The sequence below is a fragment of the Psittacula echo genome, assembly GCF_963264785.1.
Source record: "Psittacula echo genome assembly, chromosome: 24".
NCBI lineage: Eukaryota > Metazoa > Chordata > Aves > Psittaciformes > Psittacidae > Psittacula > Psittacula echo.
This window is the reverse complement of record NC_137759.1, coordinates 1,132,215-1,159,885: the sequence shown is the minus strand read 5'-3', so window position 1 is coordinate 1,159,885 and position 27,671 is coordinate 1,132,215. Positions and strand designations below refer to the sequence as shown.

General features: G+C 64.9%; 4 protein-coding genes across 7 annotated transcripts; all 4 read left to right on the top strand.

Moving 5' to 3' along the window:
- Positions 1–2,436: 2,436 nt before the first annotated feature.
- On the top strand, positions 2,437–9,426 carry LSM4 (LSM4 homolog, U6 small nuclear RNA and mRNA degradation associated). 3 transcript variants are annotated; one of them, XR_013958457.1, is made up of 6 exons: positions 2,437–2,881; positions 3,000–3,041; positions 3,152–3,250; positions 5,688–5,871; positions 7,954–8,487; positions 9,295–9,426. XR_013958457.1 is itself a non-coding variant. In XM_080633996.1 (5 exons), exons 1-5 carry the CDS (start codon positions 2,879–2,881, stop codon positions 8,040–8,042), a joined length of 417 nt encoding a protein of 138 aa, XP_080490122.1. In that variant the 5' UTR covers positions 2,437–2,878; the 3' UTR covers positions 8,043–9,286. The 3 variants fall into 3 exon arrangements, 1 of the variants encoding a protein (XP_080490122.1); XR_013958458.1 differs by lacking the exon at positions 9,295–9,426 and adding an exon at positions 8,564–9,286; XM_080633996.1 differs by lacking the exon at positions 9,295–9,426 and having other exon boundaries at positions 7,954–9,286.
- A 3,451-nt stretch (positions 9,427–12,877) lies between these two features.
- Positions 12,878–14,208, top strand: JUND (JunD proto-oncogene, AP-1 transcription factor subunit). The gene has a single exon (XM_080633916.1). The coding sequence runs from the start codon at positions 13,006–13,008 to the stop codon at positions 13,957–13,959; it is 954 nt and encodes a 317-aa protein (XP_080490042.1). The 5' UTR covers positions 12,878–13,005; the 3' UTR covers positions 13,960–14,208.
- Positions 14,209–14,606: 398 nt separating this feature from the next.
- On the top strand, positions 14,607–17,711 carry CIST1 (colon, intestine and stomach enriched 1). Its single transcript, XM_080633897.1, has 4 exons — positions 14,607–15,582; positions 16,409–17,047; positions 17,414–17,559; positions 17,666–17,711. The coding sequence occupies exons 1-4, from the start codon at positions 15,525–15,527 to the stop codon at positions 17,696–17,698; spliced, it is 876 nt and encodes a 291-aa protein (XP_080490023.1). The 5' UTR covers positions 14,607–15,524; the 3' UTR covers positions 17,699–17,711.
- A 738-nt stretch (positions 17,712–18,449) lies between these two features.
- On the top strand, positions 18,450–26,746 carry PDE4C (phosphodiesterase 4C; the record flags this gene model as incomplete). 2 transcript variants are annotated; one of them, XM_080633833.1, is made up of 16 exons in its annotated part: positions 18,450–18,491; positions 19,008–19,216; positions 22,442–22,630; positions 22,705–22,741; positions 22,827–22,891; positions 23,012–23,061; positions 23,555–23,667; positions 23,754–23,847; positions 23,943–24,121; positions 24,194–24,292; positions 24,364–24,528; positions 24,611–24,710; positions 24,806–24,960; positions 25,047–25,169; positions 25,972–26,154; positions 26,231–26,746. In XM_080633833.1, the coding sequence occupies 16 exons, from the start codon at positions 18,450–18,452 to the stop codon at positions 26,744–26,746; spliced, it is 2,319 nt and encodes a 772-aa protein (XP_080489959.1). The 2 variants fall into 2 exon arrangements, with proteins under 2 accessions (XP_080489959.1, XP_080489960.1); XM_080633834.1 differs by lacking the exons at positions 18,450–18,491; positions 19,008–19,216 and adding an exon at positions 20,656–20,807 and having other exon boundaries at positions 23,552–23,667.
- Positions 26,747–27,671: the final 925 nt, after the last annotated feature.

Here is a 27,671-nt window from a genome sequence, read left to right as displayed (position 1 = left end):
ACCCCACTTCTAATGCCCAAGCCTTATCTACCTTACATCCGAGTACTAAGAGACCTCCTCAGACGTGGTTGAACTGCACACCTTGTACTGTGAGCTTGCCTCAAAACAAACTCCTTTTTCCCCAGCAGACACTGGGGCAAGTGGATTTTCTCCTTCCTTGATCAGCTTGGAAAAGCCTGTTCTGAACAGGGAAGTTCCCTGATGTCACGGAATTAGAATCCTGATTGGATTTTCTATTCCTGATTGGTTTAGGCCACAGCAGATGCTTCCACAAATGGAGACAAGCCTGGTTCAAAGAGTTATTCTCTGCTCAGGTCTTCACCACGATCCCTGCCAGCATTAGTTCTGCCTTAGGAGGAACCGGGCTCTCTGGACACTCACCTCCGGCAAGCAGGAAAGGTTAGGATAATGTTATCAATGCATTGACTCACCACATCTTGATTTCCTAATGAGTAACTCAGAGTTAACCAGTAACCCCCAACATCTCCTCCTGAGCAAGCACACAAAGGTTGGGCAATTCATCTGGGCACAACGTCGATACGCTTTAATCTGAACTGTCAGAGTTTCCCTGGGAGCTTCATGCCATTAAGAGGCATAAATTGTGCCTAACTCCTGAAAGGGTTTGAGAGGGACCACAAATATTGTGTGACACGTTAATGGAAACGTTCTATTTGCTCTCAACGGCAAGGCTGAGGCTATGCTGCACACGGGGTTTGCACGGGGTACGCTCATCCACGCTGATGGGGCTCTAACAATCAAACCCATGTCGGTATCTGCCCAAAAGGAACCTGCTGAAGGCTTCCACAAGACCCAAACGTCGGTGTTTTCCTGTGTTCCCAAGGCAAGCTACGACTGCAGCAGAGGCGAACAAGTCTGAGCACTGAACCCCTTCTCCGGTGTTTCTGCAAGTCAGTGATGCCCAGACACAAGCAGGACCTGCAAAGGCTCCTTCCTAAAGAAATCACGAGAGCCTGAACCCAATGGAATCCAAACACATCCAGTTCTTTCTAACAATCCAGCCACGGGAAGGCTGGAATCCTACAGGTGCCCGCACACAGAACGGAGCCCTCTCGCTCCAAAGCGAACCGGCACAAACAGCACCGTGGGCTATTGCTCCTCTGCCTCATCTCCCGCCTGGATCCTCCTGGTATCTCCCTCTCGCAGGAGATAAATAAGCAACTTTGTGAGCAGCAGGGAACTCCAGCGAGCATGCCCAGGACTTCCTCCGCATCCACAATAGGGCCCTCCAAGGCTCAGTAGCAGGACAGCAGCGGCAGGGATCCCGATGGGATTAGCTCCTGCCCCACTCCTAACCCAGAACCCGTGCACGACCAGCACCGATCCTCCCGCTGCAGCTGACGGGAACGCACCGGGGGCTCGCTCCGAAGACGAACCCAGCGCGACAGCACCAGGAGATGATCCCCCAGGGGCAGAGCCGAGGAGCAGCGCGGTGCTATAGGAACAGGCTTCCCTGCGCACAGCGGGGCAAGAGGCAGGAGAAGCACCGCAGGCAGGAGGGCATTCACTGACGCCAGGTTTCTGTTTAGTCACGGCGAGCGCGGCCGCTCCGCAGCGATCCCGGCTTTGGGAAAGCCGGGATCTGCCACCTGCTCCTTCCCTCTCCAAGCGCTCCCTGCAAAGCCGCTCGCCTCCAGCGCAACCCGCGATGGCAACGAGCCCCTCTCGCCCATTCAAACCCCAGCCCTCAATAGTTTCCCCCCCGAGTTCCCCATTTGTCACAGCATTGCCTGCCCCACAAATCAACCCGGCGCCCTTTGTACCCCGGGGAAAGGAGCCTGACAAGCTCCCGCCTGCGACGCTGGGGCCTCCCCCGTCCCCTCGCATTCCCCTGCTCATCCTTTCCCCGGGCGCTGGTGCTGCGCTGGGGGGTGAGCGCGGTCCCGGCTTCCACTCGCCGATGGCTCAGCCCCCTCCCGCATCCCCGCTGCTTCTCTCCTCTCCTCGGAAGCCTCAATCCCCTCCTTCCCCCAACCACGCACCCCTGGGGAGGGTCAGGGATGGGAAACGGGGGTCCCGAAGCCCCCCTCAATGGTTGAGCACCGGGGCAGCCGCTGCGCGCCCCTCACCGAACCCAACCACAGCTCCCCCTCAGCCCCCGAGCCGAGCCCTGCTCCCGCTCCTCACCCCACACAGGAGCAGCGCCCGCACAGACCCCCCAAGGGGCTGCCCCCGTCTGCCAGGACCCCCGTGCCCGGCCCGCTCCCGCCGTACCGGTCACCACCACCGCCCGCCGCGGCTTCTCCATCGCGCTCCGGTCCCGTCCCGCCGCCGCCCCGCACTGAGCGCCCGGCCCCGCCCCGCCACCATCGAGTGCGCTCCGCCCCGCCGCCCAGAGCGGCCCCCTCCCGCCCCGCCACCATTGAGTGCGCTCCGCCCCGCCGCAGCCACCACCACCATAGAGTGCGGTCCGCCAAACCGCCTAGAGCGGCCCCTACACACCACTTCCGCCGCCAGCGCGGAAGTCGCTGGGGGAGAGGCGCCGGGAATGGGCCCGGGGCTTCTTCACAGCTGAGCGGTGCCCTCCCGGGGGGCTCTAAGAAGCTCCGGCTCGGCCCACGCGCAGGAGGGGGGTGGTGGAAAAGGCACGAACCGGGATCGGCGGGTAACGGGAAACGGGCGCGCCACGGCTTCCCGCCCGCCCCCTTCTTTCCATTTACGGCGCTGTCGTAAAGACGCGGACCGGAACGGTCGTGGTGTTGCTTTGCGGCCGTAGCCCGTGGGCGCTCTGATTGGCTCCGCTGTGACCGCGCCGTGCTCTGATTGGCTTCGCCAGGGCAGCGCCGAGCTCTGATTGGCCCCGCGCAGGGCCAGGGGCGGTTTGAGCGGCAGCGACCGGCGCGGCGGTGGCTCCGGCACGATGGTGAGTGGCGGCGGGGCCGGGGAGCGGGGGCCGGGACCGCGGGGTGGGGGGGGCCCGGCTCTATCTGCGGCCATACCGGCCCCCGCCGATGCCTGAGGCCTTTCTCTTTCCCCCGCAGCTGCCCCTGTCCCTGTTGAAGACGGCGCAGAACCACCCCATGGTGAGTACCGGCAGCGCGGCCCAGCCCCGGGCCCGCGACCCCTCCTGGCCCCAGCGGCACCGGCACCGGTCCGTGTGCCGGGGCTGCGCCGTGACCCGTGTGTCCCGCAGCTGGTGGAGCTGAAGAACGGGGAGACGTACAATGGGCACCTGGTGAGCTGCGACAACTGGATGAACATCAACCTGCGGGAGGTCATCTGCACGTCCCGGGTAAGGCCCGGCCCCCGAGCGGCCCCGCGGGGCCTCTGCCTGAAACCCGCGTTCACCGTGGTGGTTTATAGCATTCATAGCAAAGGCTCCTGTGCTCCTGCGGGGCAGCGCTGCCCATGGCACACAGATGCTGTGTGAGCCTCTCCTAGAGCCATCGAATCCCAGCCTGGTTTGGGTGGAAGGGACCTTAAAGCTCACCCAGTTCCAACCCCCTGCCATGGGCAGGGACACCTTCCCCTAGACCTCTGCCCTGTGAGAGAGTTCTCAGCGTGGGGCTGGAGGCCCCGTGCTGTGGCCGTGCTGAGATGGGTCTCCCAAGGATGAAGCCTCTTCCATCACATCCTGATTGAGAAGCAAAGTCTGCTTCAATCACTGTGCTTGATTCATGTACTTGCTCCTCTTAACTCTCCACAACACAGGAGGCCGTTGTTTACCCACTCTGCACTGTCTGGTACTTTTGCCCTTGGCCAGAGTTGCTCCCAAAGATTGTGATCAGTGTTTTGGGCTGTGACCTCAGTCAGAAGTGTCTGGTCTTGTCCCTGCCAGGCATCTGCTGAGAGAAGCAGCAGCTGGATGGATGCGAGAGCCTGGCAGAGCTCCTCGTGCTCCTGGAAACCTCTCTGCACACCCCCAGGAGCTGATGTTTGAGCCTGGAGAAGAGAAGCTGCGTGGAGCCCTCAGAGCAGCTTCCAGTGTCTGAAGGGGGCTACAAGGATGCTGGGGAGGGGCTCTTCATCAGGGACTGTAGTGACAGGACAAGGGGTGATGGGTTCAGACTGAAACAGGAGAAGCTCAGGTTGGAGATAAGGCAGAAGCTCTTCCCTGTGAGGGTGCTGAGGCGCTGGCCCAGGGTGCCCAGAGAAGCTGTGGCTGCCCCATCCCTGGCAGTGTTCAAGGCCAGGTTGGACACAGGGGCTTGGAGCAAGCTGCTCCAGTGGAAGGTGCCCCTGCCCGTGGCAGGGGTTGGAGCTGGAGGAGCTTTAAGGTCCCTTCAACACAAACCAGGCTGGGATTCTCTGACAGTGCTGGGGCACAGAGGCACGTTTGATGCAGTGAATCACCCCTTGAGCAAGGTTTGAGAGGAACCTTTGGGGCTAAGAGAAGGCAACCGGGAGCAAACCCTTCCCTGTGCCCACGCCATGGGTGCCGCAGGGATCTCCAGGGATCCTGGCAGCCTCTGCCAGCCTTGAAATACCCGAACGCCTCCAGAGGCCGGGTGGAAGCGGAGCGGGGGCCGCTCCGGGGCTGTACTGGTGGCACTGGTGGGGACTGGCCGCTAGATGGCACGGAGCGGCGGCCCAGCCCGGCCCCGGCCGGGAGGCGGTTGTTTACTGCGGGGAGGCCGGAACGAGGAAGCGGAGGAGCTGCCTCCGTCCCTTCCCTTACCCCGAGCCAAGGAGCAGCCGGGCGGGCCCGAGGCAGGGCGGGGAGTGGTTGCTGTCTCTTGGAAGGGAGCTGTTCCTGCCTCGTCTTGTGTGCAAAGGACTTGCCCGGGCAGGCAGAGGCGCCCCAAATAACTCCTGGGGTGTGTGTGTGGAACCGTTTCATCCCAGGAGAGCAGGAACGAGGCGTTCCTGCGTCTGCTCCTCTGGGACACCGCAGATGCCTCTTCCACATGCTGCTGCTTGAGGCTGGGCTGGAGCCATCCCATCTGCAGCCAGCCCCTGCTGGAGCTGCGGGATGAGGCGGGTCCCTGTCCCTCCTCCCACTGACATCATGGGCAGCCGAGTTGTTGTTGTTCAGCTCCGTTCCTATTCCCAGAGCTGCTCCCGGGATGCGGGAGCTGAAACCCTCATAGGTTGTGTCCTAGGAAAGCCCTGGAGCTGGTGCCCAACCAACAAACACCGTGTGGGGATCCCGGCTCCGTAATGGGGCACCTGAAGACTTTCCTTTCTCTATCAAGAACCCATCAGCTCCTTATTGGCACAGCTGCAGTTGCCCTGCTCTGGTGGCACAGAGCCCACAGCTCCGGAGCTGCTTCCCTGCTCCATCCACACCCAGAGGAGAGCAGCAGGGAGGTGACTCCCAGCTGGGGCTGCTGGAGGACAAACCCGGCCGTGCCTTTGCTGCAGCTCTGGTTCTCTGACCCGAGCTTTTGGAGCTCCCCACGTTGGCCTCTCCAGCCCCACTTTTGATTCCCTTCTCAGAGGGGAAGGTGCTTGTTTCCTCAGCCTCCTCTTCCGCTTGCAGCAAGTGTCAGAGGCAGTGAATTGAAAGTGCCGTTGCTCGTGGCTCAGTGCCCTCCCCAGCCTGCTGGGCTCCATGTTCTGGAGGGAAAAACCCACTCTTTTGTGCTCCTGCTTTCAGATAACACTCTCAGAAAAGGTCTCTGGAGCTCTCACGTGCTCCAGATGTGATGGAAGCCCTCAGAATGCCCCAGAAGTAGATAGCAAAGCCCCAGGTTTTGTTTGTAACCCAGTGTGTTGCTCCCCAATAGGATGGAGACAAGTTCTGGAGGATGCCGGAGTGCTACATTCGTGGCAGCACCATTAAATACCTGCGGATCCCCGATGAGATCATTGACATGGTGAAAGAAGAGGTGGTGTCCAAGGGCAGAGGCCGTGGTGGGATGCAACAGCAGAAGCAACAGAAGGGCCGTGGCGTTGGCGGTGCTGGACGAGGTAACGCTCCTCTTTGGTTTTCAGGGCAAGGAATGGCTCCTGCTTCCCGGCTTGAACCCCAGCTGCGTGGCTGGGAGAAGCTGGAGCCGCTCCAGTGCAGGATCTAGTCCAGTTCATGTGTGTTGCCTCGCCTGTGAGGCAGCTTCTGCCAAAGAATAGGAAGGATTCGTGCCAGGGATGTGCCTCCTTCATTCCTGGGGTTGGGCAGGAGCTTAAGAGAGTCTGAACTTGACTGTTTCTAGCCCTCCTGGCTAGTTTGGGAGCGTGGCTCGATGCAACTGGTGTCTCTTAGCTTAGAGAGGCAGGGAGGGGAACAGATGGCTGCTCTGTTTGGAAACAGGCTGAGCTCTGACCGTGGCACTGATAAAAACCCATCGTCTTCCATTGGAACGGGGCTTTGGATCTCCTGCCTCGTTGGTTGATTTATTGTCTATCCCAGGGGTTGTGCTTCTCCTGCTCCGCGTGAAGAATTCGTGCTTCCGATCAAAGGGGAGGTCGCCGCTCGGGAAGAAATAGGTCAGAAAAGCAACTCTGCCTTCCCTGTGCCACTTCCTGGGCTGAGCTGAGCTCGGGGCACTTCACCTCGGGGATAGGTTGTTCTTTCCTTCCCAAATTGCCTTTCTGGAAGCCTGAGAGCTGTTCCTCTCCTTGCCTGCTCGCCTCTCCTGCCGCATCCTTGCCATTGACTTTGTGGTCGCTCAGCCCTGGGGTCACTCTTGGGCCAGGCTTAGCCTGCACTAGGAGCTTCAGATCCTGAGTGTGCTCCCTTGCTCCAACGCCGCTTGGGAGATCCTGGGGTTTGGAAGGAGCCCTGAGGCCTGCGCCAAGATTGAGGTCTCTGCAGAGCACCCTTCAGAAGCCACCTGTGCAAGGAATCCCAGTGGGAAGCCGGGCACAACCTGGGGCCATCCCAGGACCTTGGGGAGGGAAAAACCCTGGAGCCTTGTGCTGCCCTGGGACCTCCTGGCAGCTCCCAGCACATAGACGTGACCTTTACAAAGCTGAAGGCGCCTTTCTTTTTCCCTCCTTCCCTTTCTCCCTTGGCAGAGCAGCTTTTTGGATGTGGTTACTTGGACAAACAGTTTCGCTGCTCTGTTTGCTCTGCTGTGGAAATACCCACCTTGAGAGAGCGGAGCAGAGCCCGGCTCTGTCGGAGGTGGAGTTCCCTGCTGCTCTGATGGGCAGCCTCAATGTGCTGATGGAATATGTTAAAGGGAAGCTTTGGTATTTGCTAATTAGCTCCAAGCTTTGGCTCCCATTAGTGAGACATGAAGGGAGGAGGAGGGGAAGGGGGAAAAAGAAAGGCAGGACACGTTGGTTGGGAGGCCAGCAGGCAGGAGGGAAGCTGGAATGGAGCACGCACTTGAAAGGATTATTGTTCCTGACACTGGGAATCCTCCTGCCTTCTACTTCTCAGCTTGCCAAATCCAGGAGTGGGGCAGCCTTAGCTCAGCCTCCTGGGAGCATCCCCAGCACTGCAGTGTTAGGAGTCATCCTTGGCCTCTGGTTGAGGCACGTCCCCTCCATGGAGCGAGCAGAGGGCTCTAGAGAAGCTCTCGTGCCTGGTGCCTGCCCTGGGTCTCCTCTGGGCTCTGCCTCGTGGGCTGGGGTGGATCCAGAGCCCCTTGATCGCTGAGATCAGCGTCAGTGCCTGGCATTGCCGTGGGGCTGGGGTGACTCTGCAGGGAGGGGGGAGTCAGCAGTGGGTCCCAGCATGGCTCCGGCAGCCAAACCAAGTCACCCCCTTCCTTGTTTCAGCTTGCGGGGGACACACGTAGAACCCGCTCACCCCACTGCTTTTAAAACACTGCTGCTTCCATGGATCCATTTTTCAGGAGTTAATTCAACGGAGGTTGAGAGCACGGCTCTAGGGCAGGGGACGCACCGGGAGGTACAGCTGAGGAGGGGGAATCCATTGATGCATCTTATAAATCCAGGCTCTGGAATGGAGAAGAGAAAGATGCAAAAGTCCTGTTTCTAAGGCTGGAAAAGAGGGGAGCACGTGGATAACCAAAGCTCCGGGCAGCTGGGAGACGTTGCAGTGATGCTCTTACACCCCTGCTCTTTCTTTCTGCCCCATAGGTGTGTTTGGTGGCCGTGGCCGAGGGATCCCAGGCAGCGGAAGAGGCCAGCAGGAGAAAAAGCCAGGCAGACAAGCAGCAAAGCAGTGAGCTGGCCGGGGCCGGGGCTGGGATGCCGATGGGGTTTCCACCTCAGGATTGCCATGTGTTCAAAAGTGTCCCCTTCCTCCTCTTCCGCCCATCGAGCTGGGCCCAGATCATGTCCTTTGGAAGCCCCTCTCGCAATTTCATATGGTAAAAAGTGGAGTTATTTGCTCCTTGTAGTAGGCAAATCATTGGATTTACTTAAACTGCCCCATTCCCGGTTCAGGAGCTTTGGTTCTGCTGCTCCTGGGAGTGAAAATACTTCAGTTTTCCAGGCTCCCCAGGTTTCATTGGAAGGATGATCCCTGTTCCGTGGTACCAGAGCAAAGGTGAACAAACGCCTTCTGGATGGTTTGGAATCTTTCTTTTTATACTTGAGACTTGTTGCATTTGTACCAGATGTGAGTGCTTTGGGCTGAAAACCCCCAACTCCAGGACCTTGTATCTTTATGTGAGTAGTCTTAAGGGTTTGGGGTGGTTTAGAAATAACCAACCTGGAAGCTATTGAGCTATTGCTTCTCTTCCAGGCCGGTCCCTTCTGTCTTTCTCCTATGGCTTAAGGCAGGACTTGGGACAAACGTTCTTTGGCCTTCAAGGGTTGTTCCCAAGAGAGCTTAGTGATAAATGAGCATCTCCAAGTGAGTGTGTGGCTCAGTTGACTTCAGAGGGAAGTTCCCTTGGAAGGAAAAGGCTTTTCTGGGATGTTTGTGTCCCCCCAACTCTCTTATTGCCCTCTTATTTCCCTTATTCCCCCCCCACTTTACAAACTCAGCGACACAAAGTCCCGAGCGCTGAGATTTCTCCAGCTCATTCCCAACACCTGATGCTTCCGTTCCCTCCACCTCCTTTTCCAGTCCCTGGGGACACAGGCCAGGCTGTGAGCGTGTCCCAGCCGCAGGTTTGGAAAGCTCCTGGGAATTCCCAGCTCAGGTTGTTCCCGTCTTCCAGCCCCCGGGGCCACAGGGTCCCATGAAGAAAACGCACCCACGAAACATCCTGGCTGATAGGAATGGAATGTGGGGAAGGGTCCCAGGAAGGGGAAGAAAGGGGCTCTGGCCTTGCCTCTGCCCCCTGAATGGGTGAAAAAGCTTCATTTGAGGGGAAAAGCTGATCTTGTGACTTGCTCTGAAGAGGTTTTGGGGTGGTTTTTGTTGTTCGGGGGGGGTTGCACACCTGATCCCCCCCATTGGAGCCTGTTCTCTGCCACTGCTCCGAGGAGGAACATGCTTTTATAGACTTATTTTTTTACTGTTTCTAGAACTCCGTGGTGAGCAGGAATAAACCAACCTCTGCAAAGCGGTTCCCTCTCTCTCTGTACCGGTGCTGAGCCCCCCGGGACCCCGGCCTCACCTCAGCCCTTGCTGTAAGCAGCAAACCCCCAAGCAGATGGGCTTAAACCTTTGGTTTCCAGCAGCAGCCTCCTTGCCTCGGCGAGCCGGCTTCTGCCCGGAGCCGCTTCCAGGCGTTGGGAATGGGGCACACGTGTCCTCCTCCCTGCTGGAAACTCACCATCAACGCCCGGGTGGCATTTGAGCAAAGCCCGGCCCGAGCCCTGTGTCAGACTTTCCCTTCCCAACCTGCTCCCTCCCTTTCGAGTCCCTCCAGCCACGGAACCTCCCCGTGTGCCCGGTGCATGAGGAAGCGGCGGCGGCGCTGGCTGGATAAATCCTTGCAACGATGGGGCCTTTGGCTTGGGAACAGGGCAGAGTCCTCCAAGTCCTCCTTATCTCCTGCTTGGAGCTCTGGGCTCGGGCCTGGGAGCTGCTGAGGTTCTGCTGTTGTTCAATAACAAGTCCAGGCTCCTGCAGCCTTTCCTAAAGCCTCCCCCTTCCTTTTTCCACCCCTGGAAGGCCAGCGGGGACGATCCTCCCTGTGCAGGGGCAGGATGGGTGGATGATGGCTCTGTCCGAGCAGCACTGAGCATGGGCAGCGCTGCCCCCGTTGCCTGTGCTTTTAGGGCTTTCTGCCCCAAAACAGAGTGTTTGGGGCTGCTGTTTGCTGGAAAACCACAGCAATGCAAGAACAAACCAGGGAGGAGCGAGATGAGAGCCACAACCAGGGAGGAGGAGGAGGAAGGGCTGAGGGGGGGTTCAGCCTGGCAGGACCCAGCTGGGTAGGACCCACCGGGGCCAGCGTGGCCCCATCCCTGCTGCCGGTGCCACGGTGGCCGTGCCGGTGGCTCCGTGACTCATGGCTCCGGTGCCTCAGCACAGGAATAGTTCCCCAGCAGCCGCCTGCGACGCGGAGGGAGTGGCTGCCCAAATACTTGAGGGCTGCGCTAAGCAACTAAAAATACACGTCAAAGCCTCCTCCTCCTCCTCCTCCCCCTCCCCGTCGTGTTTTCCTCCTTTCTTTATGGGTTTTTTTATATCTATGATGGTTTTCATGCCTGGGTTCACTGTCGGAGGCCCCCAGGGCCATCGCAGCCCCTTGGGACCAGCGTGGGGTTGGCTTTTAGGGGCAGGCGCTGATGGCCGCTGACTTCTTGTGTTCCCTGCTCTGTTCCTCTCTCTCCCCCTGTGGCAGTGACTAAGAGGCAGCTTCCCCTGTGAGCCCTGAGCCCACGAAGCACATCCCAGCACAGCAAACGCTCTCCCTTATTCCCTTTATCCGGGAGCAGGGGAATGTGGGTGCACCCATGGTAGCTTGTGGGCATCTCCCGTTGGGGCTATGGGTGTCCAGCAGTGCTGTGACGCCTTGTCTGGTTGAAGCAGGCTCAGGCACCACCAGCATCAAGGAGCTGGGAATGGTCCCATGGGAAGAGCGGGAGCTGCACGGGGTCCTGCCGCAAGGATGCTCTGGTGACCGTGGCCCTGGCGTTGCGTGACTGAGGTCCGGTGGTGGCCGCGGTGACACGGGCTCATCCCAAACCCTCACCGCCTGCTCCAGGGTAAATATATCCCGGCTGGCAGGTGGGAAGCGCAGCGTGACTCAGGGGGTGCTCGGCGCCGCCGGGAATAGCAGCTCCGTCCCCGAGCCGAGGTGACGGTGGCACTGCCACCAGCCCCATGGGCAGCGACTGCTCCACTCCTGCTCCCCACGCCTGTGCCCTCCCGGGGGGCAGAAGGGGCTGAATCATGGCCCTCATTAAATGCTCATTAAGAAAATGAAGCTGCCGCCTCGCTGCGGGCATCGAGCTGCCACCGGTGGTGACTCCGGTTTGGGGACAAGGGGCACATGGGATGAGCACCAGTGGTGATGGTGGGGATGCGGCAGGATGAGGACAGGGTGCTGCGACCCTTGCGGAGGTGGGGTTTTGCGGGTGGCTGGGCCCAGCCGGAGCACGGATGGTGGCTTGTGGATCATGGATCGTGGCTCATGGCTCGCGGCTCATGGCTCGCATCCCTGGCCACCGGCCAGCCGCTCTTCCAGGGAGGCCCTGGGGCCGGTTTGTTCCTCCTGCAACTGATTAAAGCACCTTCAGCTGAAGCTGGTTCTCGTTTCATCCCGCTGCAGCCCCATTGTGGTGGGGGTGCAGGCAAGAGCATGTACACAGACACCAGGAGCACATCCATGGATACCCATGGGGTGCAGGCAGCCTCATCCACGGGTGCATCCCCACCGGATGGGGATGGATGCCCTGCGGCAGGAGGAGCTGCTTCCCCGGTCCCCATCCATCGCTGTGCCAGGACGGGACGCCAGAACCTGCTGGTCCAGCCGTGCCGCTCCCTAATGATGGGCTTGCAGCGGAAACAGGGACAGGGAGCCCGGGCCCAACCCCCCGGGGCACCGGCACCGGGGGCCGGGGCTGGGACGGCCCCGGGGAAAGGCGCTGATTTGGGCTTTAATCGAGGCTTTGGCTGGGGTTCCATCGGCTGCGGGTGGGCCCCAGCCTTGTCCTGGTTGTCACCGGTGTCCCCTGTGGCCTGAGCCATGCCCCATGCATGGTGCTGCGCCGGACCCGCACCCCATGGCCCTCATCCCCCCGCCACCATCACCTCCTCCTCGGCACCGGGTCCCCCCGCGACCCCCGGCGGGGGCCGCATCCTGCCGGTGCCGGGGGGGTTATCGGCGGCCATCGGCCCTGACGTCAGCCGCTGACGCCGATCCGCCCCCTCAGCCGCCCGCGGGTCTGGCCGGCCGTGACGTGCGGCGGCACCGCCGCTTAACCCCTTCCGCACCGCCGGTACCGCGGGGCCCGCAGGGGTCCCTTGTGCCGCGGCATCAGGGAACTGCCGCGGGGGGAGCCCCCCCCGTGGTGAACCGTGCGGCGGCAGTGGCGGGGGGGGGGACGGCACGCACAGCTCCCGGCCTGGCCGCTCCCGGTGTGTTTGGATCATTGACCTCCGGTGCCTTTTACCGGTGCCCATTGCCCGGTGTCAGATCCCGGTACCCGGTGCCCTTCTCCCAGTGCCGGTGCCCAGCCCCAGTGTCCCTTTTCCCGGTGCCCCTTTTCCCAGCTCCCGGTGTCGGTGCCCTGTTCCCTGTTCCCATTGCCCGGTGTCAGATCCCGGTACCCGGTCCCGGTTCCGCTCCTCCCGGCCCCGCCCCTCCCTTTTGTGCCCATCATCCCCGGCGGGGCGCGCGCGCCTTCGCGGGGCCACGTGACCGCCCCCCTCCCCCGCCTTGACGTCAGCCCAGGGGCCCTCGCGCTGTTGTCCCGTTTACCCTCCGGTTGCCCCGGTAACGGCGGGGGGGGGGAGGGGCAGCAGTGGGCGTGGCCCCGCCCCCTCCCCCCCGCTCGCGCGCGCGGGTCCCGCCCTCTCCGCGTGTGAAGGAGGGAGAGGAAAGTAGGCGGGGCGAGGACGTCATCTGCAGCCAATGGGAGCTCGGCGCGGTGACGTCACCGCGGCGGCGCCGCCGATAAAAGGTGGCGAGGGGCGGCGCGGCGGCGGCAGACGCGTGTGTGCGCGCGGGAGCGGGGACACGGCCGGTGCTACCGGTACCTCCGGTTCCCCCTCCCCTTTCCCTCCGTGCTCCTTCCCCCCCGCCCCGGCCCCGTTCCCCCGCAGCCGGGCGGGGGAGGAGGATGGAAACACCCTTCTACCATGATGATGTGTTGAGCGGGCTCGGCACCGGCTTCGCCCCGTCCTCCGGTAGCACCGGGCTCCTCCTGCCTTTCCCCGGCGGCAGCATGATGAAGAAGGACGCTCTCGGGATGGCTTTACCGGAACAAGTCGCGGCGGCTTTGAAAGCACCGGGTGCGTCCAGCGGCGAGGCGGCGGGGCTGCTGGGCTCGGCCGAGCTGGGGCTGCTGAAGCTGGCGTCCCCCGAGCTGGAGCGGCTCATCATCCAGTCCAACGGGCTGGTCACCACCACGCCGACCACCGGCCAGTTCCTCTACCCCAAAGCGGCCGCTTCCGAGGAGCAGGAGTTCGCCGAGGGCTTCGTGAAGGCGCTGGAGGACTTGCACAAGCAGAACCAGTTGGGCGGCGGCGCGGCGGGGAGCGGCGGGGCAGCGGCGGCGGGAGGAGGAACCGGCGGGGCGGGCGGCAGCGGCGCGGGCGAGCTGCCCGCCGCCGGGCTGGCCCCGGAGCCGCCGGTGTACGCCAACCTCAGCAGCTACTCGGCCGTGAGCTACGCCGCCGACCCCGGCCCCTTCGCGGCGCCCCCTCCGCGGCTGCCGCCGCCGCCGCCTCCTCCTCCGTTAAAGGACGAGCCTCAGATCGTCCCGGAGGTGCCGAGCTTCGGGGAGAGCCCGCCGCTCTCCCCCATCGACATGGACACGCAGGAGCGGATCAAGGCGGAACGGAAGCGGCTGAGGAATCGCATCGCCGCTTCCAAGTGCCGCAAGAGGAAGCTGGAGCGGATCTCCCGCCTGGAGGAGAAGGTGAAGAGCCTCAAGAGCCAGAACACGGAGCTGGCCTCCACCGCCAGCCTGCTCCGGGAGCAGGTCGCTCAGCTCAAGCAGAAGGTTCTCAGCCACGTCAACAGCGGCTGCCAGCTCCTGCCGCAGCACCAGCACCAGGTCCCCGCGTACTGACCCTCGACGGACCGGGGGGACGCCCCCTGCGCCCCCCTTTGCTCGCCGGGCACGGACTGAAGGGGCCCGGGCGTGGACTTGAGGGGCCCCGCGGGACTCGATGGGGCGATGGGGGGACGGACACAGCGCTCCCGGGGGTGCCGGGGGGGGTGCGGGGGCCGCCCCGTCCGCCCCGCGAACGGACTCAGGGGGAGCCCGGCACCCCCCGCGCCCGACACATTCCAGTGAGGCCCCAGTAAAACCCCAGGACACGGAGCCCGGCTCCTGGCTCTCTGCTGCGGCGGGGGGGGAGCGGATGGGGCGGCGCGGGCAGGAAGCGGCGCGGCCGGCTGCCATCTTGGGGCGGGGGGGGGGGGGGGTAGAAGAGAATGGGGACGGGGAGGGGGGGTTCGGGGTGCTGGGGAGGGATTGGGGGTGCCTGTGGGGGGAGTGGGGCTACCCCCTGGGGTGGGCAGGGGGGTTCGGAGAGTCCTTTGGGGGGGGTAAGGGGGTGTTGGGAAGAAGGGGTCTGGTCAGGTTATTGGGGAGGGTTTGGGTGTTGGGGGGGATCCTTGGGCTGAGGGGGGGTCTGGGAGTCCCTTGGGGGTGAGAGGGGGCTCCTTTGGGGGGGTCCGGGGTTGTTTGAGCTCACTTGGGGGTGTTCTGGGGCGGTCCCTGTGGAAGGGGAGGTGAGGGGAGCCCGGCTGCTGCTCCTGCCTGCGGCTCTGTCCCAGCTGAGGGACCCTTGGGGCTGCTGGTGCCTCCATGGGGGGGTCCAACCCCCCTGCCCTGGCACCCCGGGGTCACCCCACAGCACCCGCCTGGGCCCCGCTGGGGCTGAGCCGCCGCAGCTCCTCCCTGGCCTTTGGCAGCTGCCTTCGCTTCCTGGCACCTCCATCGCTCCTCCTCCTCGTCCCCCACCTGCGGGGCCTGGTCCCGGCTTCATCCCATGGGGCAGCACCCAGGGATGGAGCGTGTGGGGACGTCGGCCCTGCCATGTCCCGGCTGCGCCGTGCCCACACCGGGATCTCCGCGGTCCCTGGGGCACCGGGGCCCCGCTCGGTGTGGTAGCGGCCGGGTTTGGCCTCCCGGAGGAAGCTCCTTCCCCGCCACGCGGAACATGGCTGCGCGGCGCCCCGGATGTGCTGCTCGGTGCGGGGATGGACGGCGCGGCCGCAGGCACGGTGCAGCCCCACGGCTGCCTCCAGCACCGGCTCTGGTGTCCCCGCATGGCCGCGTTCCCAGGTCCGCGGGTCACCACCTCCCTGTGTCCTCAGATCCCTGCGTGCCCGAGTCTCCCTGTCCCAACATGCCCGTGTTCCTGCACTCCGTGTCCCCGCATCCCTTTGTCCCCATGTGCCCGGGTCCCTTTGTCCGCACATCTCCCCTATCCCCCCGTCCCGGACCCTCTCCCTCTCCGGGGCGCTGCAGGCAGCGCTGGCTCCCGGTGCTCGGGATGCGCTCCCGGTCCGGGGGGGGGATCTCTGCGCTGCGGTGCCAGCAGGAGGCGCCTCGGGCGGGGCGGCCCCCGCCTTCCCCGGGCCGGATAAAGGCGGCGGCGCGGTGCCGGTGCCCGGTGCGGCGGCATGTCCCGGTGCGCGCTGCGCCTGCTGCTCTGCTGCGCCGCTGCCCTGCTCGCCGCAGGTACCGGGGATGGGGGTACCGGTGGGGGCTGTGTGCGCCGGTGGCACCGGCGGGGGGGCTCCGTGGCCTCCCCCCCGCCCTGCAGCACTGGGGAGGGACAAGAATGAGGTTACCGGGGGGTCCTGCCCTGCACGGGGTGCCCGGAGCCCCATGGCACCGGGGGGGGGGGGCTGCACGCACACCCCGGGGGTCCCAGGAGCCCTTGTTGGGGACTGTTCACCTGCAGCCGGCAGCACCCGGGGCAGGATGCGGCTCCGGTGCTGCCAAACCGGCTCACGGGGGTGGGAGTGCTCCGGTACCACACTGGGGACAAAGGGCCCCGGTGCCTGTTGCTGCTGTGGGCCCCCTGTTTCCAGCGTGGACCCCCAGCATCCCCCCTGCACCCTGAGGTGCCTCTTTGCACTCATCCCGGCACAGAAGCTGGCCCCCAACACTGAGCGCTTGGCGCTGGGTTTGCTGCCATTCCAGCACATGGGAATGACCCATCCTGGTGGGTCTGGTGGCTGTGGGGTCCCCCAGCACCGAACACGCTGGGTGCTGGGTGCTGGCTGTGCCGTGGAGCCAGGCTGGCCCTGCCACTCCCCTTGTGCAAACAGGGTAAGGCGGATAAAGGCACTGCCCAGCAAACGGCTGGCACATGTCCCTGTGCCGTGGCACATGCCTACCACTGCCACATGTTTGTCCCCAGTGGTGCTGTGCCTGTGCCAGGATGGCTTGGGACAAGGCTCTTCCTGACCCGGGGTTTCTGGGATCTGCTATTGGCCAAATCCTGGGTTTCTGGTCCTCTCCGTGTCCTTGCTGACCAGGTCTCTCCTCCATGCTCTAGATACAGCCCATGGCCTCGGTACTGGCTCAGGGACAGAAATGCCACTGTCCTCATCCAATTCAGTCACAGCCACCAGCGTGGGGACACCCGATGTGTCTCCATCTGGCTCTGACACGGGGACGGCCGATGTGTCTCCAACCAGCAAAGCAGCAGCATCTACAACACCTCCTCCCATCACAGGCACCGCAGTGTCCCCATCCAGCACACCGGCCTCTACGGTGCTTAAGACACCTTTTTCCGACACAGCTGCGACGTCAGATCCAGCAGCACCTACATCTTCATCCCCCCCATCCACAGCATCATCTCCCTCTGGGATAACGGGATCACCAGGACCTCTGACAAACACATCCAACACAACCACGGCACCGTCTCCATCCAGGACACTGGGCTCGGTGGAAGCAACATCTCCATCCAGCGCAAGCACGGCGCCATCTCCATCCCACCCGGCCGTGCCCAGCTCTGCGGCCACAGGACATCCCCCCAGCTCCACGGCAGTACCAGCCCCATCCTCACCCGGGTCCTCCAAGCCCCCTCCTGCTCCCAGCTCACCCACAGTGAGCCCCGGCCCCAGCAGCACCTTGGCTGCCAGCACCAGAACAGCACCAGCCATGGGCACCAGCGCCGTGGTTGGCAGCTCCGGTGAGAGCCAGGCCTGGAGGGCACCGTGCAGGCAGGGAGCCCCCGGACCTGTGGCCATGGGCACAGCAGCAGCCCTGGGACCCCCTGAACTCCCTGCTCACAGGATGGGGCAGAGGGGCTCAGGGGTGCTGGTCCCTGGGTGAGCCCAGAGCCCCTCTGGGCTGCCCCATCCTCCTTGGATCCTATCCCTAACCCTGGAGGTGATGTGGGAGCCGGGCACTGGGGCTGTTGAGGGGTGGGACAGTGCTGGTAGTGGGAGCTGGAGCCAGTTCTGAGCTCCTCTCGCCCCAAGAGCCCCTGTGGTGCTTGGGCACAAGGCTTGGCAATGCTATGGGGGGTAATGGGGTGCCCATTTCGACCCCACAGCGCAGCCCTCCACCAAACCCAGCCCTGCCGTGGTCGCCATCGTCTGCCTCTTCGTCTGCCTGCTGGTGGGGGGAGCAGCGGTGCTGCTGGTGCGGCTGTCCCGGCGCAGGACCCCCCGCTTCCAACACTTGGACGAGGTGCCCATGGTGCGGGAGGGACCGGGGGGTGGCGGGGGGGAACCGGCAGTGACCGGGGGGGGCAGTGGGGGCCGTGCTACGGGCACTCACCCTGCTCTTTGTCTCTCTTTCCTAGAGCAACCCAGGTGACCCCCCCGCTGCTCAATAAAGAAGCTGCTGCCTTGGCTCTGGTTTCCCATCTGCTCTGCTCCATCCCCAGGGACAAACCCTGGTCCCGGAGGGAGGCCTCGACCGCTTTTGGGGTTCCCCCCCCCCCCGGCTGGAGGCCCCGGGGTGGGTGCGGGGTGCGGTGCTGCGCTGGGTGCTGGGGGCCACGCAGCCCCCCCCCGGCGCGGTGGGGTGGGATGGGAGGGAGGGAGGGAGCGCGCGGCCAGGCACGCACATCGCCTTCCTTCTGCTCCACTGCACTCGGCCGGGGCCGCGGCGAGGACCGGGCGCCGGTAAGGGGCTGCGGGCGAGGGCTGGGGGCTGGCGGCAGGGGGGACCCTCACACCGGGACCTGGCATCCCCTGGGCTTGGGCTGAGGGCACTCCCGGTGCTGGTCAGGGCTTGGGGGGGCTCAGTGCTAGGGGTGGGGGGGTCCATAAGTCATCCCTGGTGCGCCTCGGTTCCCCACAGACAGCGGGTAACGGGTGCCCGTGGCTGGTTGTTAACGAGGCACCAGCGGGTCCATGGCTTCGGTGGGCGCCGCAGAACGGAGGCCACCCCTTGGCCTCGGCCCTCCGGCCCTTGGGGGCACCTGAAACCCGAAGCAGGGCCCGAGCTCGGGCAGCAGCCGAGCCCCGGTGCCCATAAATCACGGGCGGGAGGAACCCGCGTGTCCTGGTCCCGGGTGGGTCCCGACGCCGACCCCCCCCTCCCAGCCGCGGCTCCCTGAGCTCCCCCCCGCAGGGACCGCGATGCGACGGAGCCGGACGGCGCTGCCCTTCCTCGGCGCGGAGGTGAGACCGGGACCGAAACTGGGACCGGGGGGAAAGGGGTGTCCCCGGTTCGAGCGTCCCAGAGCCGGGCCCCCGGGCAGCAATAACCGGGACGGCGGCGCTCAGCGGGAGTTAATTATCCCCTTAATGGGCGGTTAATTATTATTCACCTCCGTAACTGCGCGGCGGCTCCGGGGGGGTTTCAGGCGGGATCCGGGGGCGGGGGGGCCCTCCGCTGGCGGCGGCGGGGGGGGGGGATGTCTCGGCGGCTCCGTGCACTGCGGGCATCGCTCCCGGTGCACCGGCCGTGCCCCCTCTCCTTCCTCCTCCGGTACCCCCGGGGTGCAGCGCGGCACCGTGCCCGGCAGGGGGCACCCGAGTGCCACCGGCGCCCGGTAACTGCGGCGTGGAGGGAAGCTCCGGGCCAGGGACCCCCGTTCTGCGGAGGGGGAGACACACGGAGACCGGGGAGCGCTCCTGGAGCAGCTCCCCGGTACCGGGACCCGCGCCGCTCACCGCTGCCCTGCTTCTCCACAGCGCTCCCGCGACGCCACCGATGCCGCCCCGTCGGGAGCGGGAGCGGCGCTGGGCGCCGTCCGCCGGCGGTTCTCCGGGAGCCCGTTGCTGCCGCCTTTGGGCTGTCGGTTGGCGGAGGCGGCCCGCGGCCCCCAGCCTGAGGGCTCCAGGGTGGTTTTCACCATCGAGGAGAGCGGTCCCAGCAGCGGCGACGAGTCCGACCCCCCCCGGTAAGAGCGGAACAAGGGGGGGGGAAGGTGCTTGCTCGCCCCGGTGGCACCGGGATGGGGTTACCCGGCAGGGCGCTGCCGTCGGTGCCGCTGCCGGTTTCAGCACCGGCGGGCGGACAGCGGCACCGGGGAGCGGCACTGGGGAACCGGCACCGCCAGAGGGCCCGGTGCCAGCGGCGGGCGTGGGACAGACCCTGCCAATGCCAATGCTCCGGCCCCGGTCTGTCCCGATCGCCTCCATCCCTGTCCTCGTCCCTGTCCCCATTCCCATCCCCTCCGTCTTCATCTGCCCCATCCCATTTACCCCATCACCCATCCCTACCCTCATCCCCTGTCCCTGTTCTTTCCGTTCCTGTCTCTTTTCCAGTCCCCTCCATCCCCATCCCGGCTGCCCCCATCTCCCATCCCTGTCCTCAACCCCTCTCTCCGTTCCCCCGTCCTTATTCCCATCCCGTGTCCCAGCCGGCTGCCAGCCTGCCCGGGGGTGACCTCGGTCTCTCCCCTCCCACTGTGGCTGCGGCCCCGCTGCGCGGCTGCAGGGTTATTTTTGGGCCATTCCCCTCCTCCGTGCCCGTCCCAGCCCGGCTTGTGGGGACAGCACGGGGCTGGCACCGCCGGGGAACGGGGCTCCGGTGTCACTCGCCGCAGACACGTGTGCGATGGGGACAGCCGAGCCCGGAGGGGACAGGGACTGGCTGTCCTGGGGACGGGCACTGCTTGTCCTGATGTCCCAGGGGCTGGGGAGGGCAGCGCTGCCCCCGGCCCGCTGTCCCCTCATGTCCCTCTGCCCTGATGTCCCCACGATCTCTGGGGACCCTTCCACCCCTATCCCGTGGTTTTTGGGGTCCCTGCCGTGCTGTTATAGGGGGAGGAAGGGCGGGGGGGGGGGGGCCGTTGCCGTCCCTCCTGAGTCCCTGCCAGCTGCTGGATATTTTTGTGTCCGTTGGGAACAGCCGGTATCCATCCAGCTGGGCCGGCCTCATCCTGCTGCTCCCTGTCTCAGAGGGGGGCTCAGCAGGCATCGAGGCGCTCCCCAGCTCCCACAGTGGCACAGCCCCACCGCGTGTCCGCGATGCTCCGGGCTCAGCCCCGTCCGCGGGTGGCACCGCCGCGTTCCGGCCTCACTCGGGGCTCAGGGCGCCGTTGTCCCCTGTGCTCGGGCACAGCACCCGTGGCCTTTCGGGGCACGACGGTGGCCCGGGGCCAGCGAAGGGCCACGTGCCCGCGCTGCCGGCGCGCACCGGGGAGCAGCCGGGGGGGGATCGCGCTGCGCGCTCCGGAGCCAGGCACTTGTTTGATTTCCCAGGCGCGGGCGCGGGGGGTGGGGGGGGTGGGGATGGAAACTTTCCCGGGGCCGGGGCTGGGGCGGCCGCGCGCTTCCTGCTCCGCACCGGCGGCCGCGTGGCCTCGGGCAGCACCGGGGGTCCCTGTGCCGGGCCATGCTGCCCGCCCCGCACCGCTCACCGGGGGCTTCGCCCGCCGCGTCCCCCCCCCGCAGTTCCCCCCGCAACTCCCCCGTCCTCTTGAGGAAGCTCCGGATGAACCAGAGCATCCGCCTGCAGCGGCGCTTCACGGTGGCGCATCCCCTCTGGTAAGGGGGGGACGCCGGCGGGTCCCCGGCAAAGGGCGGGAGGAGGCACCAGGTTTGTAGTTGCCGGGATGGGGTCAGTTTTGGACACCCCCCCCCCAAATGCTGTGGCAAGTCCCCAAGGTTGTGGACCCACAGGGACGTGGGGGACAAGCAGGGGACAGCGGGGGGGTCCCTGTGGCTGAGCCGGGCAGGGGGGGCGCCGTTGGCTGAGAGTGGCTGAGCACGGGCACACTCATTGCAGTGATGGGCACGCAGGGACCCTGCAGGTGACAGGCGTCTGCTCCATGGTGGAGGGGGGGGTGTAGTGAGGAGGGAAAAGGGGCTTTTTCCTGCACAGCAAAGCACCAAAGCAGCCACCACAGCACAAGCGGGCGCGTCGCTGCCCTCCCCACCATGGAGCTACATTGGGTTGGTTTTGGGGTGCCCCCCTGCCCGCACCCTGGGGTGCTGGTGGGTGCCAGCCCCACTTGTGCGGGCGCTGTGGGGATCAGCAGATCCCTCCTCAGCAGCAACTGCATCTATTTATAGCACCCCCCGGCCCCCCCGGCCCCGCGCTGCCGGTATTCATCCTGTCACCGAAACAAGGGGCTTCCACCCGGCATCAGCCCCGGTGCGGGGGCTCGGGTCCGCCCCTGCCCACCCCGGCGGCTCGGGGCTGTCACTGGGCTGGGAACAGACACAGACATCACCCGTCGGAGCCACAATGCGGCTTTGTGTCCCCGGTACCATCGGGGACGCGAGGCTGAGGCAGGAAAACAAGGGGCTGCGGGGTGGCACAGCCGGTGCCTGCCCGGTGCTGCCACTGCCGGCGACGGCCGCGCCGCGGGCACCGGGGCGATGCAGCCGGGCAGCCGGTGCCCGTCCCGCAGGCACTCCTGCATCGGGTAGGTGCTGGGCACCCAGCGGTGCCGGGGGGGACGGGGCGGCCCAATGAGCTTCCCCAGTTCACCCAATGCTCTGGGGTCACTTGTCCCTGTCCCCATGGTGGGGGGGACGACAGGGCCCTGGCTGTGTCCCTCCTGCAGCCTTTCCCATGACCCCATCGCTGATGGAGCAGGAGGAAGGGGGGGAAGCAGCCACAGCCACTGCGGTGGGGCCACTGTTCCTGTCCCCATGTCCCTTGTACCCCCCCCAGACCTGCATGGCTGCCTGGTGGCTCCGGTTGGGGGTGTCCCCAAGGGCCAGGGCTTCGCTTCCCCAGCGGTTGCTGTCGTTTGACATCCTCTGGCTCCGCGCCGTGGCTTGGACTCTGTCCTCCCCATGGGACGCGGCGCCCTGAGCCAGGCTGGATGGAGGCTTCGGGGCTTTCGAGGACTTGGGACAGTCGGGAACCATGGTGCTGGGGACAGGCAGGAGCTGGCTCTTCCCAGGGTCTCTGGAGCCAGGGGCATCACGACCTGGGTGCCGTGGGACAAGTCCCCCTTTGCTAACCCCGCACTGGGGATGTGGGGCTCCACATGCGCTGAGCTGTGCCCGTTCTCAGCATTGGGGTGAAGGAGCTGGCAGGGCCAGGCTGGGCAGTGACTGGTGTCACCATGAGCAGGGGACCTGGTGGCATCTGCCGAGCTGTGCCCATGGGCTGAGGTCCCTGGGCCACCCGTCCCACTCCAGCCTCGTCCCCTCTCCCCTTGCAGCTTTGACCTGGAGAATGGCCCCCCCGGCCGGGCCGTGCTGGACCCCCAGGCCAGCCCTGGCGCGGGGCTGGTCCTCCAAGGCACCTTCTCCCATGGCCAGCGCCGTGAGTCCTTCCTGTACCGCTCTGACAGCGACTACGACCTGTCCCCAAAAGCCATGTCCCGCAACTCCTCCATTGCCAGCGACCTGTGAGTGCCCCCCACCCCGGTCCCCGGGACCCCCGGTGCCCTCCCTACGGCTCACGCTCCCTTTGCTCCCGCAGGCATGGAGAAGACATGATTGTCACTCCCTTCGCACAGGTAGGTGCTGTCCCCTTGTGCCCAGCACTGGGGTTGAGGTCCTGGGGGGGTCTGCCCGGCCTCAGCTCCCTCTTGCCCCCCCCAGGTCCTGGCCAGTCTCCGCACGGTCCGGAGCAACCTGACCCACCTCCAGGACCGCGCCGGCATCAAGTGAGTTGGCTACAGGACAGGGAGGGTGAGGGTCTTGCCTGGGGGGCGGAAATCTGACCCATGGCAAGGGGGGGACCGCCATGGGGGTCCCGTCTGCTGAACCCCCCCCATGTTCCACAGGCGGGGATCGAGCAGCAGCCTGCCCTCCGGGAGCAAGGCCAGCCTCACCGGTGAGTGCCGGCGGGGAAGGGGGGATGCTGCTCCTGTGGTGACCTGTCTGGCCCTGTATCCCTGTATCCCTGCGGATGGGTCCTGCTGGGCCCTTGGGGGTGCAGCAAGGCCCCTCTTGTGCCGGGGCTTTGTCCTTTGGGATCCATGTCTGGTTTTCGGCAGCTCCTCCCGTGGTGGGAAGGCTCCGGTTGACGTCAAACCTTCCATTAATAAAGCCCAGCATGAGCAGGGCCCTGCGGGAGCCCTGGGCTTGGCTGTCACCCCATGGGGCCAGTGGGGCACGCTGCGTGTGATGGGGACGGTGTGATGGGGCTGAGCCCCATACCCAGGGATGCTTGAGCCCGAGCCCTGGCCCTGGTCCTGGTTGCTTCCCTGCATCCCTCCTGTGCTCCCATCCACCGGCTTGGCAAGGGACATGCTGCAGCCAGGACCCTGTGCGTGTGCCCGTGCCATCGGCACATCCCGTGCCAAGCCCATGGGTGTCCCCAGCAGAAGATGCCCACCAGAAGCTCTCCCGGGAGACCCTGGAGGAGCTGGATTGGTGCCTGGACCAGCTGGAGACGCTGCAGACGCGGCGCTCGGTGGGCGAGATGGCCTCCAACAAGGTGAGTGTCCCCCGTGCCACAGAGCCCCCGGCGGGGGGGGGAAGCAGGGTCCTGCCTGCCCGCTGAGCCCTGCCTGCTGCCCGCAGTTCAAGAGGATGCTGAGCCGGGAGCTGACGCAGCTCTCGGAGACCAGCCGCTCCGGGAACCAGGTCTCCGAGTACATCTCCAGCACCTTCCTGGGTGAGGCCCCCCCCCACCCGGTGCCACCTCTGCCGGCAGCAGGGACCTGGCGTTGGGCCCCCCCCACTTGCTCACGGTCCCCTGTGCCGGCCCAGACAAGCAGCATGAGGTGGAGATCCCCTCGGCGCTGGCCAAGGACAAGGAGAAGGAGCGGCGGAAGCGCCCCATGTCCCAGATCAGCGGCGTCAGGAAGCTCATGCACGGCTCCAGCCTGGCCGCTGCCGGCATCCCCCGCTTCGGGGTGCGCACGGACCAGGAGGGGCTGCTGGCCAAGGTGGGTGACCCGGCCGGCCCTGGGGTCCCCGGCGCTGGCCCCACACGGACCCCTTGTCCCTCTGGTCCTCAGGAGCTGGAGGACACCAACAAGTGGGGGCTCAACGTGTTTAAAGTGGCCGAGTACTCAGGCAACCGCCCGCTGACGGTCATCATGTACAGCATCTTCCAGGTGAGCATCCCAGCGGGATGGCCCCGTCCCCATGCCCGGATGGGGATGAGCCAACCCCTGCCTCCCTGCAGGAGCGTGACCTGATGAAGACCTTCCGCATCCCTGTTGACACCTTCATCACCTACATGCTGACGCTGGAGGACCACTACCACGCTGACGTGGCCTATCACAACAACATCCACGCCGCCGACGTAGCTCAGTCCACCCATGTCCTCCTCTCCACGCCTGCTCTGGAGGTGAGCCCTGGTCGCCCAAGGCCACCGCGTGTGTCTGGCAGGGCCATAGCACATCAGCAAGGCCTTTTCCCACTATCCCTAGGCTGTCTTTACGGACCTGGAGATCATGGCTGCTATCTTCGCCAGCGCCATCCATGATGTTGACCACCCTGGTGTCTCCAACCAGTTCCTCATCAACACCAGTGAGCTGGGGTGCAGGGATGGAGATGGTGGTGGTGGGGAACGGGGGACCCTGGCTTCCAGCAGCTGCCTTGGGGTGACCGGTGCCATCCTGCAGACTCGGAGCTGGCGCTGATGTACAACGACGCCTCGGTGCTGGAGAACCATCACCTGGCCGTGGGCTTCAAGCTTCTCCAGGAGGAGAACTGCGACATCTTCCAGAACCTGAGCAAGAAGCAGAGGCAGTCGCTGCGCAAAATGGTCATCGACATGGTACGGGCAACCCTGACCCCCCCCGGGCTGGGGAGGCTTTGTGGGGGGGGTCAGGCTGAGCCCCGTTCCCAACTTGTCCCATCCAGGTGCTGGCCACGGACATGTCCAAGCACATGAATCTGCTGGCGGATTTGAAAACAATGGTGGAGACCAAGAAGGTGACGAGCCTGGGGGTGCTGCTGCTGGACAACTACTCCGACCGGATCCAGGTGAGTGCAGGGATGCAGGATGCAGGGATGCAGGGATGCGGGATGCAGGGATGCGGGATGCAGGGATGCGGGATGCAGGGATGCGGGATGCAGGGATGCAGGGATGCAGGGATGCGGGATGCAGGGATGCGGGATGCAGGGATGCGGGATGCAGGGATGCGGGATGCAGGGATGCAGGGATGCAGGATGCAGGGATGCAGGATGCAGGGATGCAGGATGCAATACTTTCCTGGTATTGCAGGTGCTGGTCCTGGCTCCGAACAGGACTTTCTGGGATGTCCTGGTTGGTGCCACTCCATCTCCCAACACCAGCTGGCCATGGCCAAGGGGGTTCCTGGCATAGGGGGGTGGCCCTGGGGGACAGAGGACTCTGAAGCGATGCCGTGGCTGTGTCATAGAATCAGGGAATGGTTTGTGTTGAAGGGACCTTAAAGCTCCTCCAGCTCCAACCCCTGCCATGGGGACCCCTTCCACTGGAGCAGCTTGCTCCAAGCCCCTGTGTCCAACCTGGCCTTGAACACTGCCAGGGATGGGGCAGCCACAGCTTCTCTGGGCACCCTGAGCCAGCGCCTCAGCACCCTCACAGGGAAGAGCTTCTGCCTTAGATCCGACCTGAACTTCCCTGTTTCAGTTTAAACCCACCACCCATTGTGCTATCACTGCAGTCCCTGATCAAGAGTCCCTGCCCAGCATCCTTGTAGCCCCCTTCAGACACTGGAGCTGCTCTGAGAGCTCCATGCAGCTTCTCCTCTCCAGGCTGAGCAGCCCCCGTGTTCTCAGGTTTGTGCCCCTGTTTCGCCAGGTCCTGCAGAACATGGTGCATTGTGCCGACCTCAGCAACCCCACCAAGCCGCTGGAGCTGTACCGCCAATGGACCGACCGCATCATGATAGAGTTCTTCCGCCAGGGCGACCAGGAGCGGGAGAAGGGGATGGAGATCAGCCCCATGTGCGACAAGCACACGGCCTCTGTGGAGAAGTCCCAGGTAAGGGCAGCATCATGGGGGGGGCGGGGTGGGTTCCACAGGGCCAGGCTGGGGGCTCAGCTTTGCCTTCTTTCAGGTGGGCTTCATCGACTTCATTGCCCACCCGCTGTGGGAGACGTGGGCCGACCTGGTGCACCCTGATGCCCAGGAGCTCCTGGACACGCTGGAGGACAACCGGGAATGGTACCACAGCATGATCCCGCGCAGCCCGTCCCCCCCGCCCGCGGGGCACGGAGCATCCCCTGCCAGCACCGACAGGTTCCAGTTTGAGCTGACGCTGGAGGAGGAGGAGGAAGAGGAGGGGGAGCTGGACACGGAGCCAGAGGGTGCAGAGAGCCCCTTGGACGAGGACAACAGCGGCTCCAAGACACCAGCCACAGACGACTCGGGGTCGGCTGACATCAAGTGCCTGTCACCCAGCCCTGGGGACCGGGACTCGCCCGTCACCTGCCCCAAGGACGTCGACAACCGGCAGGCACTGGAGGGGACGATGCCAAAGGACAGCGGTGGCAGCGGGTGCTCGGAGCCAGGGCCCGAGGGGCTGTGCCTGGACACGGAGGGCAACGTCACATTCCTGCCCCTGGGCACGTAGCGGCACCGGCCATGGGTCCCCCCCGCTGCCGCAGGGATGTGGGACTGGGCACTGCCCCGGCGAGAGCATCAGCACCGCAGGGACACGGAGGGACCCAAAGCGTGTCCCCATGCTGGGGCCCTGATGGGCACAAGGACGCTGCTCACCCTCTCCCAGCGCCTGTCCCCTGCTCCCACCCAGCCTGTGGAGGGCTGGAAAGGCCCCTGTGCTCTTCAGTCGGGGCTTGGGAACACTGTGCCCCAGCCCCATCCCACCGTGGGGACGTGGAGCCTCACGGGGCTCCGGGGAAGAGGTCCTCCATGGGGCCAAAAGCGGTTTGACATCTCTCTAGGTGGCCCCTGGGCCAACAGAGCCCCACGGAGGGCCGGCGAGGGGGGTGAAGGGTGCTGGTGCCAGCATTCTCAGCGCGGCCGAGCGCCGGCGTCCGTGGTTTATTTATTTAGAGCCAGGTTCACTGTTTCAAGCCTTTTGTAGCTCACGTTTTCATACGAGCCCCCCCCGGGGGCACTCACGTCAGAAGGACACGATCCCGCTCTGCCATCAGCACTCGAAACGCTGCCTTTGGACTTTGCACTTGGGGCCCCAGCGGGTGCTGTGCCCCCCCCCCCCGTGCCTGCACAGGGGCCGGGGCATCCCCTGAGGTTCCTTCTGGTCTTCCTTCACTTTCCAGAGATTAAACCCGGTTTGTTCCCCTCCAAACACGAGCCATGGAAGTGCCAGTGCCCAGCGTGGTTGGTGGCCCCGTTTCCTGCCAGGCACCGGGGGAGGGGTGGGGGGGCCCCTGCTCCATGTTTGAACAAGAGCTTGCTCCTCCTGCCAAACGCAACCGGTTAAGGTAAATATTGAACCGCCGGCTTGGCGCGGCGCTGAGCCCGTCCCCTCGCTCTTCCGCATCGCTCCCAACGGTGATTTATAGCTGCAAACA